The 17,365-nt window shown below is 42.4% G+C and overlaps 1 protein-coding gene across 1 annotated transcript; it reads right to left on the bottom strand.

Moving 5' to 3' along the window:
- Positions 1-106: 106 nt before the first annotated feature.
- On the bottom strand, positions 107-17,319 carry cfap206 (cilia and flagella associated protein 206). The gene is made up of 12 exons (XM_056481510.1): positions 16,981-17,319; positions 15,508-15,591; positions 13,629-13,719; positions 11,860-12,048; positions 11,591-11,749; positions 11,298-11,512; positions 9,065-9,184; positions 6,612-6,792; positions 5,899-6,039; positions 4,037-4,263; positions 3,686-3,829; positions 107-498 (listed from the first exon to the last, which is right to left on the bottom strand). The coding sequence occupies exons 1-12, from the start codon at positions 17,086-17,088 to the stop codon at positions 283-285; spliced, it is 1,875 nt and encodes a 624-aa protein (XP_056337485.1). The 5' UTR covers positions 17,089-17,319; the 3' UTR covers positions 107-282.
- Between the last annotated feature and the right edge of the window lie 46 nt (positions 17,320-17,365).

The following is a 17,365-nucleotide window of genomic DNA, read 5'->3' as shown; positions in this document are numbered from 1 at the left end:
AAAACAGCCAATGGTATTTTGCTCTGCCAATAATAGTGGTTGAGTGGAAGTGACAAACTGCAAGTTTTGGCTGTTTATTCCTTCTAAATGTGAATTTTGCAAATGTTTTGGAGCACACTAGCTTATAGATACAATCTAAAACTAACATATAAAACACTTTATTTTAATTTCACTGGAACTTTAAGTTATTTAGCAAATAACAGTAGAAGTCAATGGTTAGCAGCCTTCCTCTAACTAGCCTACGAAGAGCAGAGCTTTTACTCAGACAGACACAGAAGCTCCTCATTCATCTGCAGCTCTGCTTAAATCCACCTTTCTGAATCCATCAGCTCCTCTCAGGCCAGACAGATACACCTGTGCTTTGGGAACGAGACTCTCTCCGTCCCGCTTCGTCTGGCAGCTGGCCTCTTTTGGGAGGAACGTCTGAGAGCTGTTGTGTCTCCGCATCAGGCTCCAATCACTCTGAGATGATCGGGTCACTTTACTGTGCAGATTAGCCTGAAACACAGATCCTGGATCAGTCCTGCACTTATGAGCTGTTCCCTTTCAGTTGATCAATACAAGTTTATTTCAACTTGATTGACTAGGGCAGGGGTGCCCAAACTCGGTCCTGGAGGCCCAGTTTTGAAATACACCTGGCAGGAAGTTTCTAGTATATCTAATAAAAGCTTGACTAACTGCTTCAGGTGTGTTTGAACAGGGTTGGAGCTAATCTCTCCAGGACACCAGCCCTCCAAGACTGAGTTTAGGCATGCCTGCACTAGAAGATTCTCTTAGAAGTACCAATCACTCTTGCTTCAAAGCCAACACATCTCTTGAAGAGCTAGAGAAACACAGCTGGTAAACACATCTTTCTAAAGACTTTGTCCAACCTGTGCATTTCTGGATGTGGTGATTGTCTTTCACCAGATGATGGATGCGATTATATCTCTATCTTCAGCATGGGACGCAGTGTATGTCACAGCTCACTCCCCATCTGGTCCTATGAAGCTAGATGTGGCAAAACACCTGCTGTGCAACAACCTGAGCAAGCTCAACCATGCACCCTATTGCAGTCCAGCTGCTACAGGCGTGATTCGGGAAAATCCAGGTCACCCTTGTTTTCTAGAAATTGGTCTATTTCCAGTTGCATCTTCCCTGTTCAAAGTCTCTCTCTGCATGGAGGCAGTGGTTCACAGCTGGCCCTGGGGCAAGCACAAGCATGCGCTTTTAAACCAATGAGCCCTCTTGCAGAGACACTGTGCAAGGTCAGAGAGGATGACGAGGAGGTTTTTTGTGGTTGTGCCCTCTGAGCACACCCGGACTTGGGTTCCAAACCCACACGCTTTACCTTACAGTTTATCCCTGACACTTCCACTGAGACCTTCCTCTCAGTAATGAGATTCCCACGTCCATGTCAAGTCTTCCAAGGTGGAGTCTTTTTGTTGTTTGGTGCACTACTCTGACAAGAAATCCCTCGAACTTAACCGATCGGTGTTGCACTTTCCTTTCTTTAGTCCAAGTTGGAGGGCGGGACTTTGCCCTTCACGGGATGTGTCCCATCTGTGCACTGCGCATGTACGTGGACCACACTCTTTTTCTGTTTGGAGGTTGGCAGAAGGGAAGTGCCGTATCTAAGCAGAGGTTGGCCCACTGAATAGTAGATGCCATCACTCTTGCTTCTCCTAGGCATTAGCACGCGGCATCTCTCTAGCAGACATCTGTAGAGCTGTGGGCTGGGCAACACCTAACACATTCACGGCTTTCTACAATCTCTGAGTGGAGTTGGTTATCTCCTCAGTGCTAGGTAACACTAATCAGTTGGGAGAAAGCTAAGCTTGTTGTCAAAATGCTTGCTGTGCCATGCTCCGTAATCCGGAGCCCTAGAGAGTTCCTCCACGGCTCCCTTCACCTGACTTGGTGGAGGAGCAGGGTGCAGGCCTATAACATTGTTGGTATGCCCACTTGGCAAACCCACTTTCTGGGGTACGGTGCCAGCTATGTGTGGTTCCCTCTCCAGACGACACCATACACAATATTATCCATGGTGAGTCCCTCTACACAGGCAGACCTGTGTCTTCCCTACCAGCTAACCATCTTCCATATGTTGTGCTCCCCCTAATCAGAGGAAGCATATATGTGTCTCGGTCCCAGGTCTCCACATTTGGGTAGCAGTGACCTCTGCAACATCCTTCCCCTTCAGGACTGGACTGTTTCCCAATGACCTCCCGAACTATTTTTACCTATCATGGTAATTAGGGCCAGGGACATTGAATGGTTACACTTTTGGTGGTGCTTGTGTGTTCATGCTACCTGCCTGACACAGATCGCCCCAAAGTCGCGTAACAGGTTCAGCTCCTGTGGGACTTAGGATAGGTTTCCTTAGTTGATTTACTCAGCATAAACTTGTAGGGAACAACTGAGGCGGAACCTCTTGGTTACGTATGTAACCCTCATTCCGAAAAGGAGGGAATGAAGACGTTTATGTCCACCTGCCACAGGGGCTGAATCCACAGCTGAATGCTAGACTTCAGTGAGTATTCTAGTGAGCTTCCTCTCATGGCAGCCTTTATACTCTTAATTGCAGAGTGTCTACACATGTGAGAGCTGCACTTACCAATTTCATAGGCGGTCATTGGCCCATTTTTATACAAATCGGAGTGATTGGTCCTAAGCGAATCCCCTAGTCGATCAACTTGACATAAATGTCTCTGTCCCTCCTTCGGGGAATGGGGTTACTTAAATAAACAAGACGTTCATCTAGCTAACCTGAGATCAGTGTGTCTATTGATCATCTAGTTAATCTGAGATCAGTGTGTTCCTCTAGCTGACCTGAGATCAGTGTGTTCATTTAGCTGACCTGAGAGCAGTGTGTTCATCTAGCTAACCTGAGATCAGTGTGTTCATCTAGCTGACCTGAGATCAATGTGTTCATCTAGCTGACCTGAGATCAGTGTGTTCATCTAGCTGACCTGAGATCAGTGTGTTCATCTAGCTGACCTGAGATCAGTGTGTCTATTGATCATCTAGTTGACCTTAGATCAGTGTGTTCCTCTAGCTAACCTGAGATCAGTGTGTTCATCTAGCTGACCTGAGATCAATGTGTTCATCTAGCTGACCTGAGATCAGTATGTTCATCTAGCTGACCTGAGATCAGTGTGTTCATCTAGCTGACCTGAGATCAGTGTGTTTATCTAGCTGACCTGAGATCAATGTGTTCATCTAGCTGACCTGAGATCAGTGTGTTTATCTAGCTGACCTGAGATCAGTGCGTTCATCTAGCTGACCTGAGATCAGTGTGTTTATCTAGCTGACCTGAGATCAATGTGTTCATCTAGCTGACCTGAGATCAGTGTGTTCATCTAGCTGACCTGAGATCAGTGTGTTCATCTAGCTGACCTGAGATCAGTGTGTCTATTGATCATCTAGTTGACCTTAGATCAGTGTGTTCCTCTAGCTGACCTGAGATCAGTGTGTTCCTCTAGCTGACCTGAGATCAGTGTGTTCCTCTAGCTGACCTGAGATCAGTGTGTTCATCTAGCTGACCTGAGATCAGTGTGTTCATCTAGCTGACCTGAGAGCAGTGTGTTCATCTAGCTGACCTGAGATCAGTGAGTTCATCTAGCTGACCTGAGATCAGTGTGTTCATCTAGCTGACCTGAGATCAGTGTGTTCATCTAGCTGGTCTCAGATCAGTGTGTCTCACCAGTTTGATGGCTTTTCTTCTGATCTCCCACTCGTTCCACTCATAGGAGGTGCAGATGTTGCTCTGCAGAGGGTGGATCTCCGTCTGAACACCGGCGTCACTTTTAAGGACACTTTTGAGCAGCAGTTTCTGTCCGGACGGCATCTGAGAAATGAACAATACACACACTACTACACACACATCAAATATCTCAAAATAACAACAATGCAAATGAGGAAATATTGTCTGCACTTTTCTCTTTTGTTAGTTTATGGTCTGTTTATCACCCACATGAACACTAGTACTCTAGTAATAAAGCGTGTGCGGCTCATCATGTGCTGAAGCTTCTCTCTGTAGGCTCTGGATCCTCACCCCTGCTGTTGGACACTGGTGCTCCGCTGGCAGCTGAGCGTATGCAGTGCTGCTGGTGAAGTGCTGCTGCAGCTGGAGCAGCTGGATGAGTTCAGGTGTTCTGCTGGCCGTCTCCAGCACCGCTGCTGTATATTCATCTGCTCGACAGGAGAACTCGTATGCTGCGCTCCTGCTGCTGAACGCGTAATATTTCTCCTTGTGCTTCAGGACGCCGATGCTTGTGTTACCTGAGAACAGGAGAGCATGCGCACGTTAGCGGCTCGTGTGGACTTAGCATTTGTTTCTTATCTTTTCTTCTTTATTGTAACATTTCACACTTTAGGATGAAGAACAAATGTGGGCGGGGCTTGATTTTGTGCACAGGAAACTGATTGGACAGTTGTATTTTGCTATCAGTTGATCTCATTTGAGTGACAGGTTGACTCCACCCTCATGTCAGTAAACACCATTGAGAAAACAGATGCCATTGGAGAGGGAGAGGATGTTAATTTACAATAAACAAACTAGAAAAGTAAAGTTCGTAGACAAACTATGGTGGCTTGAGAAAGCCTCGTCTGCAAGTTTTAAGTAGCTTTAAAAGTTAAATCATTGTAGAAGTTGTTACTAGAAAGAGATAGAAAGAGAGTCGGCATAGAAAGAGAAGTACATATGTGTTGCCATGTTTCTAGTATGGATTGGCATGTTTCTTGCTAAGGTGTTGCTAGGGTGTTCTGAGTGATTACTAAGGCATTGCTAGGCGGTTGCTTGAGTGTTCTAAGTGGTTGCAAGGCAGTTGCTAGGGTTTTCTAAGCGGTTGCTAAGGCGTTGCTAGGTGGTTGCTAAGGTTTTGCTAGGCGGTTACTAAAGGGGTTGCTAGGGTGTTCTTTGGTTGCTAGGCAGTTGCTACGGCGTTGCTAGGTGATTGCTAAGGTGTTGTTAGGCGGTTGCTAAGGTGTTCTGAGTGGTGGCTAGGGTGTTCTGAGTGGTTACTAGGCAGTTGCTGAGGTGTTACTAGGTGGTTACTAATGCGTTGTTAAGTGGTTGCTAGGGGTGTTCTGAGTGGTTTCTAGGTGGTTGCAAAGGCGTTGCTAAGGTGTTGCTAGGCAGTTGCTAAGGTGTTCTGAGTTGTTGCTAGCCAGTTGCTAACATAAATTAGCATGTTTCTAGTATGAATTAGCATTATGCTAGCATATTTCTAGCATAAATTAGTACATTGTTAGCATGGTTCTAGTATGAATTAGCATGTTGCTAGCATGTTTCTAGTATAAACTAGTATGTTGCAATCATGTTTAGAGTATGAATTAGCATGTTATTAGTATGATCAGTATGTTTGTTAGTATGTTTCCAGTATGGATTAGTATGTTGTTAGTATGGATTGGTATGTTGTTAGTATTTCCAATGTAAAGTCAATGGTAGTTTTTACAATGAAAGTCTATGGGACAGTTGCTAGGGTGGGGCTAGTTAGTTGAAAGGTGATCAGGGATTGCCAGATTTTTAGTCTGAGTTAAATGAGCCCAACCTTAGGTCTGTGTGACAGTCTGGGGGAAGATTATGAGGTTTGGTCCAATGTTAAGTCAGGACTTTTCCGCGTCGTTTTTTGGAAAACTGTAAGTCGGATCAGTTAGAAAAGATAGAGAAACTTGATTCAGTATAGTTTGGAGGTTTGGTGTTAGTTTGGTGGTTGAACAGTCTAGGAGGAGATGCATATAGAAATTAGTCTCAGAAGAAGACGGAAGAATAAAAAGTTTAGTATAACAGTATGTTGGCTTTCTCAATCCACCATAATAATTTATAATGAACAGTGCAATATTCCACAACAACAACAACGATTAATCATCTATTTTGCAGTGATGAAACCCCAGCCTACTGTTTCCTGTTTGTACCTGGCAGTAAAAGGCCATTTCTGTCCACCAGAGCGACTCCACAGAAACCGTTATACTGCAGCGGCAGATGCTGAAAGTCTGCAGTGCTGTCAGGAAAACAGCATTCACACGAGCTCATCTCTGACACCAGCACACGCTCCTCTGAACACACACACACACACACACACACACACACACACACACTCAACATTATGAATCTCTTCACACACACAGACCTCAAGAATCATGAATCTGAATCTCAACAACGGGGACATGCTTCATGCTGCAGTGCATGCTGAGAGAATCCCACACAGATTATCCATGGCACCCAGCATGCACTGCAGCAATATTAGCCTTCAACATAATACTGAATAAATAATTAACAGTTAATGTACTCAAATCTGTAGTTTAAACATGACTGAATAGCAGAGTCAGAGACGTCGGCTTCACACACTCTAGAAAACTATAGATGAAGTCAAATCTAAAACTACTGACAGAATCCCTGATATTTCCGAACTTTGACAGAAATATAAACTAAATATGACTAAAATACAACTAATTATTTAAAATATCAACTTCTCTGACTTTCAGTGTCTGGAAATGAGCTTTTATAATCCCATGATGCTCCAGAAACCCTGAACCTGGAGCTGTGTCAATGTAATGAGGAGTTGAGCAAACCTGCTGATCTGAGTGAGATATAAAGATTGGTGTGTGTGTGTCTGTGTGTGTGTGACCTGCTGTCCCAGAGCATCTGTCAGCATCCGTGCGCACCGGCAGCTCCATCTGATCTGGGGTTAGGAGAGACGCTCCAGTCAGGAAGACTCTCAGTCCGGATGCCACGTTAGTGAGCATGCTCAGTAGCAGCATCTCCTGCTCTAGCCCCGCCCACAGCCGGCCCACTGCGCTGAAATGAGGCTGAAGAGGAGAGGAACACACAGAACTTCAGAGTCAAAATAGTCATAGCTGCCATACTGAAGTCTCATTCTAAACTTAAGCGCTGAACACTGGCCACTACTGAGGGCCCTTCAGAATTGAGGATATTAAAGAGTGACTGACGGACTCTTCAGACTCACGGAAGTTGTTTGGTGATGAACAGCACGTTTCATTCAGGAGGGACCGTCCCTATGCACTATTCACTGTCACTCCTGAGGGAAAACCCTTGAAAGTGATCAGTGCATGGGAACGAGCCCATGAATGCAGCTGTCTACAACAGAGACGATGAGCTGAGTCCAGTGTGTTTAATTGTGTAGTGTTGAGAACATGTCTGAAAGCCACAGTATTAAACAACAAATCATATTTATTTTGATGAGAACTAATAAAGAAGTGCTGACCTTAAATCATGTTCTATGATAATGAATAAACGACCCTTTCATTGATGGAGGATTTGTTTTAAATGGACAATATTGGGCTGAGATGCAACTATTAAAAAAATCTGCATCAAATAAATCTAAATATTAAGTAAATCACCTTTAATATTGTCTAAATTCTGTTCAGTGCTTATTAATGATCAAAAATTAAGTTTTGATTTATTTACAGTAGTATATATATTAATATAATACAGCGCCTATTCTTCTTGAGGCAACTTAAGAAGAACCAGCTTTCATCAGCTGTCTTGGTGAACTTCTACCGCTGCACAATAGAAAGCATCCTGACCAACTGCGTCACAGTCTGGTATGGAAGCTGCTCTGTTGCTGAGCGTAAGGCACTGCAGCGGGTGGTGAAAACTGCCCAACGCATCACAGGGACTACACTGCCAGCCATTGAGCACATGCAGAAGAAACACTGTCTGCGCCGAGCACGCAGTATTCTTAGGGACTCCTCTCACCCTGCTCACAGACTGTTTTCTCTCTTGCCTTCCGGCAGGCGCTTCAGGCTCCCCCGGACAAAAACCAGCAGACTGAGGAACAGCTTTTTCCCCAGAGCTGTCTCCCTTTTGAACTCTGCCCCTCACTGACTCTTTTGCCCCCCCAATACACCCCCCACACTCCTCTAACTTATACTCCTCACAATCACTGCACTATTTAACATTTGCACATTTAAAGTTTGCACATATTTAATGCACTAATTCACTTATTTGAACTGGACATACCCACTGCACATGGACATTTGTAATTATGTTTATCTATCTGCACACTTCTGATTATTAATAGTATCCTGTACATATATTCATTTATTGTAAATCTGTTCATAGCTAATACAACCTGTATATAATGTTCATAGTACATCCATCTGTAAATATCACCATAGTTTTTCTATTCTTTCTCTATACACTTTCTCAAATGACAACTGCACTTTATAACTTATACCTGTATCCTGCACTTGCTGCTATTGCACTGCTGGTTAGACCGAAACTGCATTTCGTTGCCTTGTACTTGTACATGTGTAATGACAATAAAGTTGAATCTAATCTAATCTATAATATAATAATATATAAATATAATAATATAATAGTATATAATAAACAAAATGTCTTCATGAAAGATGATCTTTACTTAATTTTCTAGTGATTTTTGCCTGAAAATATAATGTATTTTTGGTTATAGCTAGGGCCAGACAGAATCTGCCGACTTTTTTTGCTATTTCTGCTGAAAATTTTGTAAAACATTTGTGGATTTATGCGGAATGATTTTAGGAGCATCACAACTAAAAACTTAATATATAAAATATAAAATAATACACATTTAACTTTTATTTAATGTTTACAATGTGCTAAACAAATTTGGTAAACAAAGCAAGTCTCTCATATAATATATCTACTAAAAGACAGCAAATATTACATTACAAGCTGTATTGTACATAAATCAGATGAACATTTTAAGATTACTATTATTATTATATCACAATAATATTAGTGAAATTAATTTAAATCAATATAAATTTACACACATTCACCCAAGTAAATACATAGACTCAATACTGGTCTAAAATCTGCGGAAATCTGCAGATTTCTGTGTGCGCAGATTCCGTGTGGGTCTAGTTATAGCCCAGATTATACCTCTGCAACGTAAGCTAGTTTTTAGTCCCGGGTCACACATGATGTAATGAAGGATGTGATGTGCAGAGCTCAGTCATTTAGTGGTTGAATCCTGCTCTTCTAGTTTCTCTCTGCCCCTGCGCTGGGGTTAGGGACAGTCTCATATAGATACTGTGGTGAAACAGTGTAGAATGCAGTAAATGAGGGACTCACAAACACGTGTGTTGTTGGCACTGTAGTTTTGGTGTGAATGGCGTCTCTCAGGAGTGTCATTCGACTCATCAGATCCGACTGTAAACGTGTCACTTCCTGTGCACACAGGATGACGTCCGCCTGATGGAGACATCAACATCACATCATTACACTGTTTACATTATCACACACACATTTGTTAAGCTACCGCTTGTCTGAATAAGATCAACAGTGCTCATTGATGCTCATTCACAAATACACACTGTAATTCAATTCAATTCAATTCAATTCTCCTTTATTTGTATAGCGCTTATACAATGTAGATTGTGTCAAAGCAGCTTCACATAAAAGGTCACAGTAAATAGGAACAGTGTAGTTAAGTTTGTAGTGTTTAAGTTCAGTTCAGTTTAGCTCAGTTCAGTGTGGTTTAATAATCACTACTGAGAGTCCAAATATTGAAGAGCAAATCCAACGATGCGCAGCTCTACAGATCCTGAACCATGCAAGCCAGTGGCGACAGCGGAGAGGGAAAAAAAACTTCACTAAAGGCGGAAGTGAAGAAAAAAAACCTTGAGAGAAACCAGGCTCAGTTGGGCACGACCATTTTAATTTCTCCGCTGGCCAAACGTCTTGTGCAGAGCTGCAGTCTCAGTGGCGGAGGCTGGAAGCTGGCCTCAGCGAAGACTCGTCTGTCTCTGGAGCGTCATAGGAAACAGTCTCATGTTCTCCACTCCTCCATGACCATCGCAGTAGCTGCTCAGGATTCGGCCTGGTCCAGGATATGGAAACCTTGGGATCATCTCGTCGTTGGTCTTGGATCGAATCAGTGACTCTGCATAGTCTGAGGGCCTCGGGAAGAGTATCCCCAGGTGGAAATGGAGAATAAAGAAAATAATAATAAATAAATTCACTCAAATAAATGAAACCCTGCTGCTGAATATGAATATGGATGATGCAAAATGCTTATTTTTAGGTTCAGTCTGATGAAAGAGGTCTACTCTACAGTGTATTCTCATTCCTCTTGGAGTACATGTGTCTATGTGTTAGACATCAGTCTTAAGGCTTCTCCAGATCACTTACATTCATTCATTTTCCTTTCGGCTTAGTCCCATATTTATCAGGGGTCACCACAGCAGAATGAACCGCCAACTTATCCAGCATAGGTTTTACACAGTGGTTGCCATCCAGCCACAACCCAGCACTGGGAAACACCCATACACCCTCGCATTCACACACAAACATTGTTATAATTCATATCTAATAAACCAAGAAATGTCTGAATGCTCAAAAAATGCGAATGTAGCTCAGCAGAAATCAAAACACCCAATAAAACATCCAAAATGTGCTTTAAAGGTGCCATATAATGAAAATGAGGACATACCTAGACACAGAAAGAGTCTGAATAAGGATGCCTGAGCATACTGTCCGAGAGGCGTTTCAAAGATGACCCCTGAGTGAAATGACTTGTCTTGAAGGGACTTTGGGACTTTTACTATTAGTTTGCTATGAAAGAATGATGGGCAAAAATAAAGCCCCGCCCCCTACTCAATATTTAGGTTCAGCTGGAAGTAAATTCACATACTGAAATAAAAGTCTCTGCATCTTCCGGTTTACACAGGCTTTAATAGACATTTATGCAGTGTCATATCACTCAGCTCTTACTGTGATTTATCTGAAGTGAAAGGACTGCAATAAACTTTAATATCAGAGGTTGATATAAATCACTGCCTGTGTTTTCATTGAACCTACAAAATAAAACTACATTAATCTTTATTGGTCCCTTTTGTTGTATATAATTAAAATTTTGCCTATAGTTTATCCACAACACATAAGTCGGGAGCAGTAATGGACAGACAGCTCCCTCACTCACTCCTAATGTGATCCTAGTCTCCACTTCAGCTGAAATGATTGTCATTTAACAAGGAATCTACTCAATCTGGTACGTTTCGACTACTGAAATATGAATATTTAGCATGAGTGTATTTCAGAGTGCATCACACCGTGTAAACGTCAGTGACTGAACACTCATTAATATTCATAACCCTTCCAAATAAGGTAAAAGCTGAGCATTTTTTCCCAGGGCCGATTCCTAAGGTTGTAAACTGTTTCTAGAGATTGTTTCCACTTAGCTAAACTCCACACCTTCTCTGTAGATATCAGAGAACAGTTTAAACATGTTGATTCAGAGCTCTCTATGGCAGCTTTAGTTTGTCTTCAGTTATTATCTGAGCAACAGAGATGAGTGTGAATGCACCAGTGTGAGTCTGAGGAAGGCCTCGTGCTGTCGTGTGTTGTACAGAGCCTGTGTGAGCAGCTTAGGAGGGATGGGGCTCTGGCTGTGTGCTGTGTCCCGTTCTGAGATCTGCTCCAGCAGGCCGGTGTACTGACAGCACAAACGCTCACACACCGCCAGTTCACGTTCCAGATCTGAGACGACGACCGGCAGCCTCTCATTCAGGATGGATGGCACTGCAGGAGGAAACACACACCAGACGTGAGCTGATGATGATGATGATAATGATGAAGATAATGAAGAGGCAGACGTACGGCTTTGGATGGCCTCTCCTCCTTCACCGTTGTCCTTGTTGAAGAGTCGAATGCCGCTGACGATCAGAGAGTTTTCCTTCAGCTGCTGCTCTTTGTCTGACTTCAGCAGAGACATGAAGCTTCCCAGCTGAGATGGAGGAAAGATGCTCTGCAGAGCCGCTGAAACACACACACACACACACACACACAAAACCAAAAAAAGGTTGGAGCTCTGGATAATATAGTAGACTATGGTGCCGTACAGCTTCAGTGTGTGTGTGTGTGTTTACCTGTGGTCTCTCTCACAGTGTTGATGTCTGTGCTGGAGCTCAGGTTGGAGCTCTGGATGATATAGTGGACTATGGTGCCGTACAGCTTCTTCAGGTCTTCTCTGCTCTTTGCTCTGCTGTCAGTGATTTCTCTGCTCAGCGACAGCAGACGAGACTGAAGGAGCTTTTGCTGCATCTCCAGAAACTCACCTGAGACACACACACACACCTGATGAGCCCACATTCATGACAGACACATCTGAATCAGTGAATGATGAACAGCGCTGGAGCTCTTAGTAAAGATGAGATTAACATCAGGTTTCAGCTGCTCTTAATGAATGACTTCTGGAAACTTGCAGCTCTCAGTGAAAGTAGACGAGGACTTTTGTAGCCGTCTGACAAAAATAAAGGCAGTCAGGTCAGTAATAATGAAGCTGCTGATGCTTCATGATCCTCTGCTGGCATTCTGACAGATTGAGTGTGTTTTATTTCAGCTGTGTTTATCTACGGCTGTGACCGAAGTCCAAATAAAACTATAAAAGAAACAAAGGTTCATTCTGCACTCTCAGGGGATGTCAAAGCTGCGGTGTGTAAGATTGACCCCCAGTGGTTAAACTGGGCATTGCAGTTCAAAATGAAAACAGTTTACTAGTGATGTCAACTATTAGGGTTTACAGTTCATCTGTAATACTTTTTGAGTCACAAACACACAAACTCTCCCACTGTAACACAATGCAACAAGCATCAGCAACTGCTGAAGTTAACACATTTCACAGACCAGAACAGGACCTATAAATAAAATACTAATGCTGTAATCTTCCTGAGGTATTTTTACCCTCCTCTAGTTATCTTCACATTTCACAATATTATTTTACACCACAAGATGGTGGATTACTCTGTTAATATTCTGTTTTTCATTATGTTTCTTGATATAAACTAAAGATGTTAACCTTTATCCTCGGATCTGCTGGTCTTGTCTCAAATATCTTCTTTTGTTTTCAACAGAAGAAAGAAACTCATAAAGGAATTAAATCACTCTAGGGAGAGTAAATAGTGAGTAAATATTCATTTTTGGGTGAACTACCCCTTTGAGCACAATTTAAAGCTGCACTTGCCCTCAGACTATGCAGAGTCACTGATTCGATCCAAGACCAACGACGAGATGATCCCAAGGTTTCCATATCCTGGACCAGGCCGTATCCTGAGCAGCTACTGTGGTGGTCATGGAGGAGTGGAGAACATGAGACTGATTCCTGTGACGCTCCAGAGACAGACGAGTCTTCGCTGAGGCCAGCTTCCAGCCTCCGCCACTGAGACTGCAGCTCTGCACAAGACGTTTGGCCAGCGGAGAAATTAAAATGGTCGTGCCCAACTGAGTCTGGTTTCTCTCAAGGTTTTTTTCTTCACTTTCGCCATTTAGTGAAGTTCTTTTTCCCTCGTCGCTGTCGCCACTGGCTTGCATGGTTCGGGATCTATAGAGCTGCGCATTGTTGGATTTGCTCTTCAGTGTTTGGACTCTCAGTAGTGATTATTAAACCACACTGAACTGAGCTCAACTGAACTGAACTTAAACACTACAAACTGAACTACACTGTTCCTATTTACTATGACCTTTTATGTGAAGCTGCTTTGACACAATCTACATTGTATAAGCGCTATACAAATAAAGGTGAATTGAATTGAATTGAACTTGTTTTGCTTTACTCAAGTACACCTTCCCAGGTATACATTTGAGTATTTGTACACCCCATGTTGTGATCTCTGCTGCACTGGTTTGTGTTCACACTTACGTCGAGGAGTGTAATTCATGTCGAAGTAAACCTGCATCTTAATGGTTTGGAGAGTTGGACTGGTCTGGTCCGTGAGTCTGTCCACACACAGCTGAAGACACAAAACACAGCCTCAATCAGTCAAAGATCATGTTTCATCAAGACATTTTGTTGCATTTCCTACCATAAATATATCAAAACTTAATTTTGGATTAGTAATATGCATTAAGAACTTAATTTGTTCAATTTTAAAGGGGATTTTTCTTAATATTTTTAGAAGCGTCATGTTTCAGATGTTCAAACAGTCATCTCTCAGCAAAATATCATCCAATCACTACAAATCAAACACCAATGAAAGAGGATTTATTCAGCTTTCAGCTCATTTATAAAAATATTTATGACCCTTATGATTGGTTTGTGGTCCAGAGTCACGTAGAAAATGTAAAGCAGCAAATAAAGTAATTTGTTTACATGAATATATTAGTTACTATAACAGGTGTAGTAGAATTACTGCAACAAAGTACCACATCATTGCAGTTTACTATGTTATATTTGCTATAGTAAGGTTCAAAAACAATAATCAATAATAATAATAATAATAATAATAATAATAATAATAATAATAATAATTCCTTACATTTATATAGCACTTTTATGGCCACTGAAAGGGCTTTACACATTTTTGGGGGGAATCTCCTCATCCACCACCAGTGTGCAGCATACACCTGGATGAGGCGACGGCAGCCATATTGCGCCAGACAATACACCACACACCAGCTGATTGGTGGAGAGAAGACAGAGTGATGAAGCCAATTATGATATGGGGATGGTTAGGAGATCATGATGGACAGAGGCCAGTGGGCAAATTAGGCCAGGGTTAAACCCCTACTCTGTTTTGAAGGACATCCTGGGATTTAATGGGCAACCATGTGAGAGTTGCAGAGAGCTAGTAAGGCTCAAAACACTACAGCATTTACCATTTAACATTACTATGTTGATAGTAAACTTCTGAAATTTAAAATACCATAGTATTTTTTCATATGGTGACATAAATAGGTAGACAGATGAATGGATGAATGAATGAATGGATGGATAGACGGACGGTCAGACAGACAGACAGACAGACAGACAGACAGACAGACAGACAGACAGATAGACAGATAGATAGATAGATAGATAGATAGATAGATAGATAGATAGATAGATAGATAGATAGATAGATAGATAGATAGATAGATAGATAGATAGAACGGACGGACAGAACAGACGAACAGAACGAACGGACGGACGGACAGAGAGACAGACAGACAGACAGACAGACAGACAGACAGACAGACAGACAGACAGACAGACAGATAGATAGATAGATAGATAGATAGATAGATAGATAGATAGATAGATAGATAGATAGATAGATAGATAGATAGATAGATAGATAGATAGATAGAACGGACGGACAGAACAGACGAACAGAACGGACGGACGGACGGACAGAGAGACAGACAGACAGACAGATAGACAGATAGATAGATAGATAGATAGATAGATAGATAGATAGATAGATAGATAGATAGATAGATAGATAGATAGATAGATAGAACGGACGGACAGAACAGACGAACAGAACGAACGGACGGACGGACAGAGAGACAGACAGACAGACAGACAGACAGACAGACAGACAGATAGATAGATAGATAGATAGATAGATAGATAGATAGATAGATAGATAGATAGATAGATAGATAGATAGAACGGACGGACAGAACAGACGAACAGAACGGACGGACGGACGGACGGACGGACGGACGGACGGACAGACGGACGGACGGACAGACAGACAGACAGACAGACAGACAGACAGACAGATAGATAGATAGATAGATAGATAGATATTTACCTCAATAAGTTTCTGCACATCTTGCTTTGTAAGAGTTCTGTCCACGTTGAAGTGGTTGGTGGGGTCCAGAACTACAGCTTTCACCTGGGCACAATAATAATTCAGTGTTGTGTTTTCCTCCTGGACACAATCAACCCCTGACCTGAAGAGTTGTACAGTTGTGTTGTGTACCCAGCTAGCAAAATTCATGTGGATCAAATCTGGCCCACACCAGACACTTACATCTGGCCCACATACCGCATGGAATGATGGCACTTGGGCGGTCCGCTCCTGTTTGTCAGATCTGGGCCACAATTAAGCCAAAGCAATACCACATATCAGCCAGAATTCAACCAAATGAACCAGAACTGACCCTATTCTGGGCCACAGTTGCTTTTATTCTGGCCCAGATCTGGCCTACACTTTTAGTCTCCTGTTTGTGATGTTTTGTTCATTTTGTTAATTGTCACCATTGTTGAGGTTCATACACTGATTATTGATGTCTCTGTGAGCAGAAGTTGAACCATAGAATTTTTTAGCTTATAAACCTTCATAATTCTGTGGCATGTGCAAGCATGTTATTACGTTACATCTGATAATGGATTAAACATTGGTGAACATCAGTGAATTATATTATTTCATCACAGGTTGTGCCTCAGTTTTAGTGTATTGTTTTTTAATTGGTTTGTTTGCTGTAATGAATAAACTTTTCAAGCAAAGTTCTTAAAAATTACAGCAGCCCAAAGGAAAATTCATATTAAGAAGTTCAGGGCTATGAGCCCAACTAAAGCAAACACTTATCTCCATGATGGTGACTTTAGTCTATGTGATCCACATATGTTTCAAGATAACTGGCTTACTGTACTGTGGCCCACGTATGTCTTAATATAACTGGGCCACATTTTCTATATCTTCTCTGGGCCACTATAGGCTAACCGCTGCATTAGGCAGAGTTTACTGTGCCGAATATTTGCCAAAAGTGGCCCACATATGTTTTAAGATAACTGGGCCACATTTGCCATATTTTCTCTGGGCCACATTAGGCTCAAAGCCACAATAGCCAGAGCTTACTGTGCCAAATATAATATAAAGTGGCCCACATATGTCTTAAGATAACTGGGCCACATTTGCACTTACAATTGTGAGCCACTGTAGGTTTAGACCCAGATCACCCTTAAATGACTAGACCACATTTTTGCCAACTGTGGCCCACATTTGTCCTCCATCATTTGGGCCAAATTTATCATTCTCCACACGGGCCACATTAGGCTCACATTCAGATTACATTTTGCCATAAGTGCCAAATCTTTGCCTTAAATGGCCCATATATGAATTTGAATCTTTGACCTCCCTTTGCCATTGCACAGGTGGGCCACTTCAGGCTCAAATTCATTTTGTCTGGGCTGGGGGAATACCACCAGTGCCGCATAACTGCCTAAAGTGGGCCACATTCGCATGCTATCTGGGTAGTGTGTTTGTGTACTTCAGACTCACCATGAACGCGATGAGAGTCTCACTCAGAGTTTGTCCTCTGCTCAAACACGTCTGCGAGATTTCCCGGATGATGTTTCTTATCACTCCTTCAGCCTGTGAACTCGACATGATGACCAGTTACTGTATTTACCGCGTTTACCGTGTTACTACACTCATTAGTGTCCGGCGGCGGTGTCTCTCTCCTCCCGCGTTGTATCGGTTGTCATGGAGATGGACAGTCACCAAACACAAACACGAGGAGCTGAATGCGGGATTCTGATTGGCTTATGAGCATTGTAAGGTGTGCAGGTATTCTCGTGTTTTCAGATGAACATGCAGTGGCGACCCCTATGAGTTTATAACGTTTTTTTAAATAGGAAATTGTTTCCATGTCGACGTTTAATGT

This window comes from Danio aesculapii, chromosome 20 (assembly GCF_903798145.1).
Source record: "Danio aesculapii chromosome 20, fDanAes4.1, whole genome shotgun sequence".
In the NCBI taxonomy this organism is placed as follows: domain Eukaryota; kingdom Metazoa; phylum Chordata; class Actinopteri; order Cypriniformes; family Danionidae; genus Danio; species Danio aesculapii.
This window is presented reverse-complemented; position numbering and strand designations above follow the sequence as displayed.

Bases quoted from the DNA above. Each gene is read 5' to 3' on its own strand.
- cfap206 (XM_056481510.1), bottom strand. From the start codon at position 17,088: ATGTCGAGTTCACAGGCTGAAGGAGTGATAAGAAACATCATCCGGGAA. The intron at 11,750-11,859 runs GTAAACACACAC...TGTGTGTTTCAG, and splicing joins CACTGTGAGAGAGACCACAG to CGGCTCTGCAGAGCATCTTT. The intron at 6,040-6,611 runs GTCACACACACA...GTGTGTGTTCAG, and splicing joins CAGATGCTCTGGGACAGCAG to AGGAGCGTGTGCTGGTGTCA.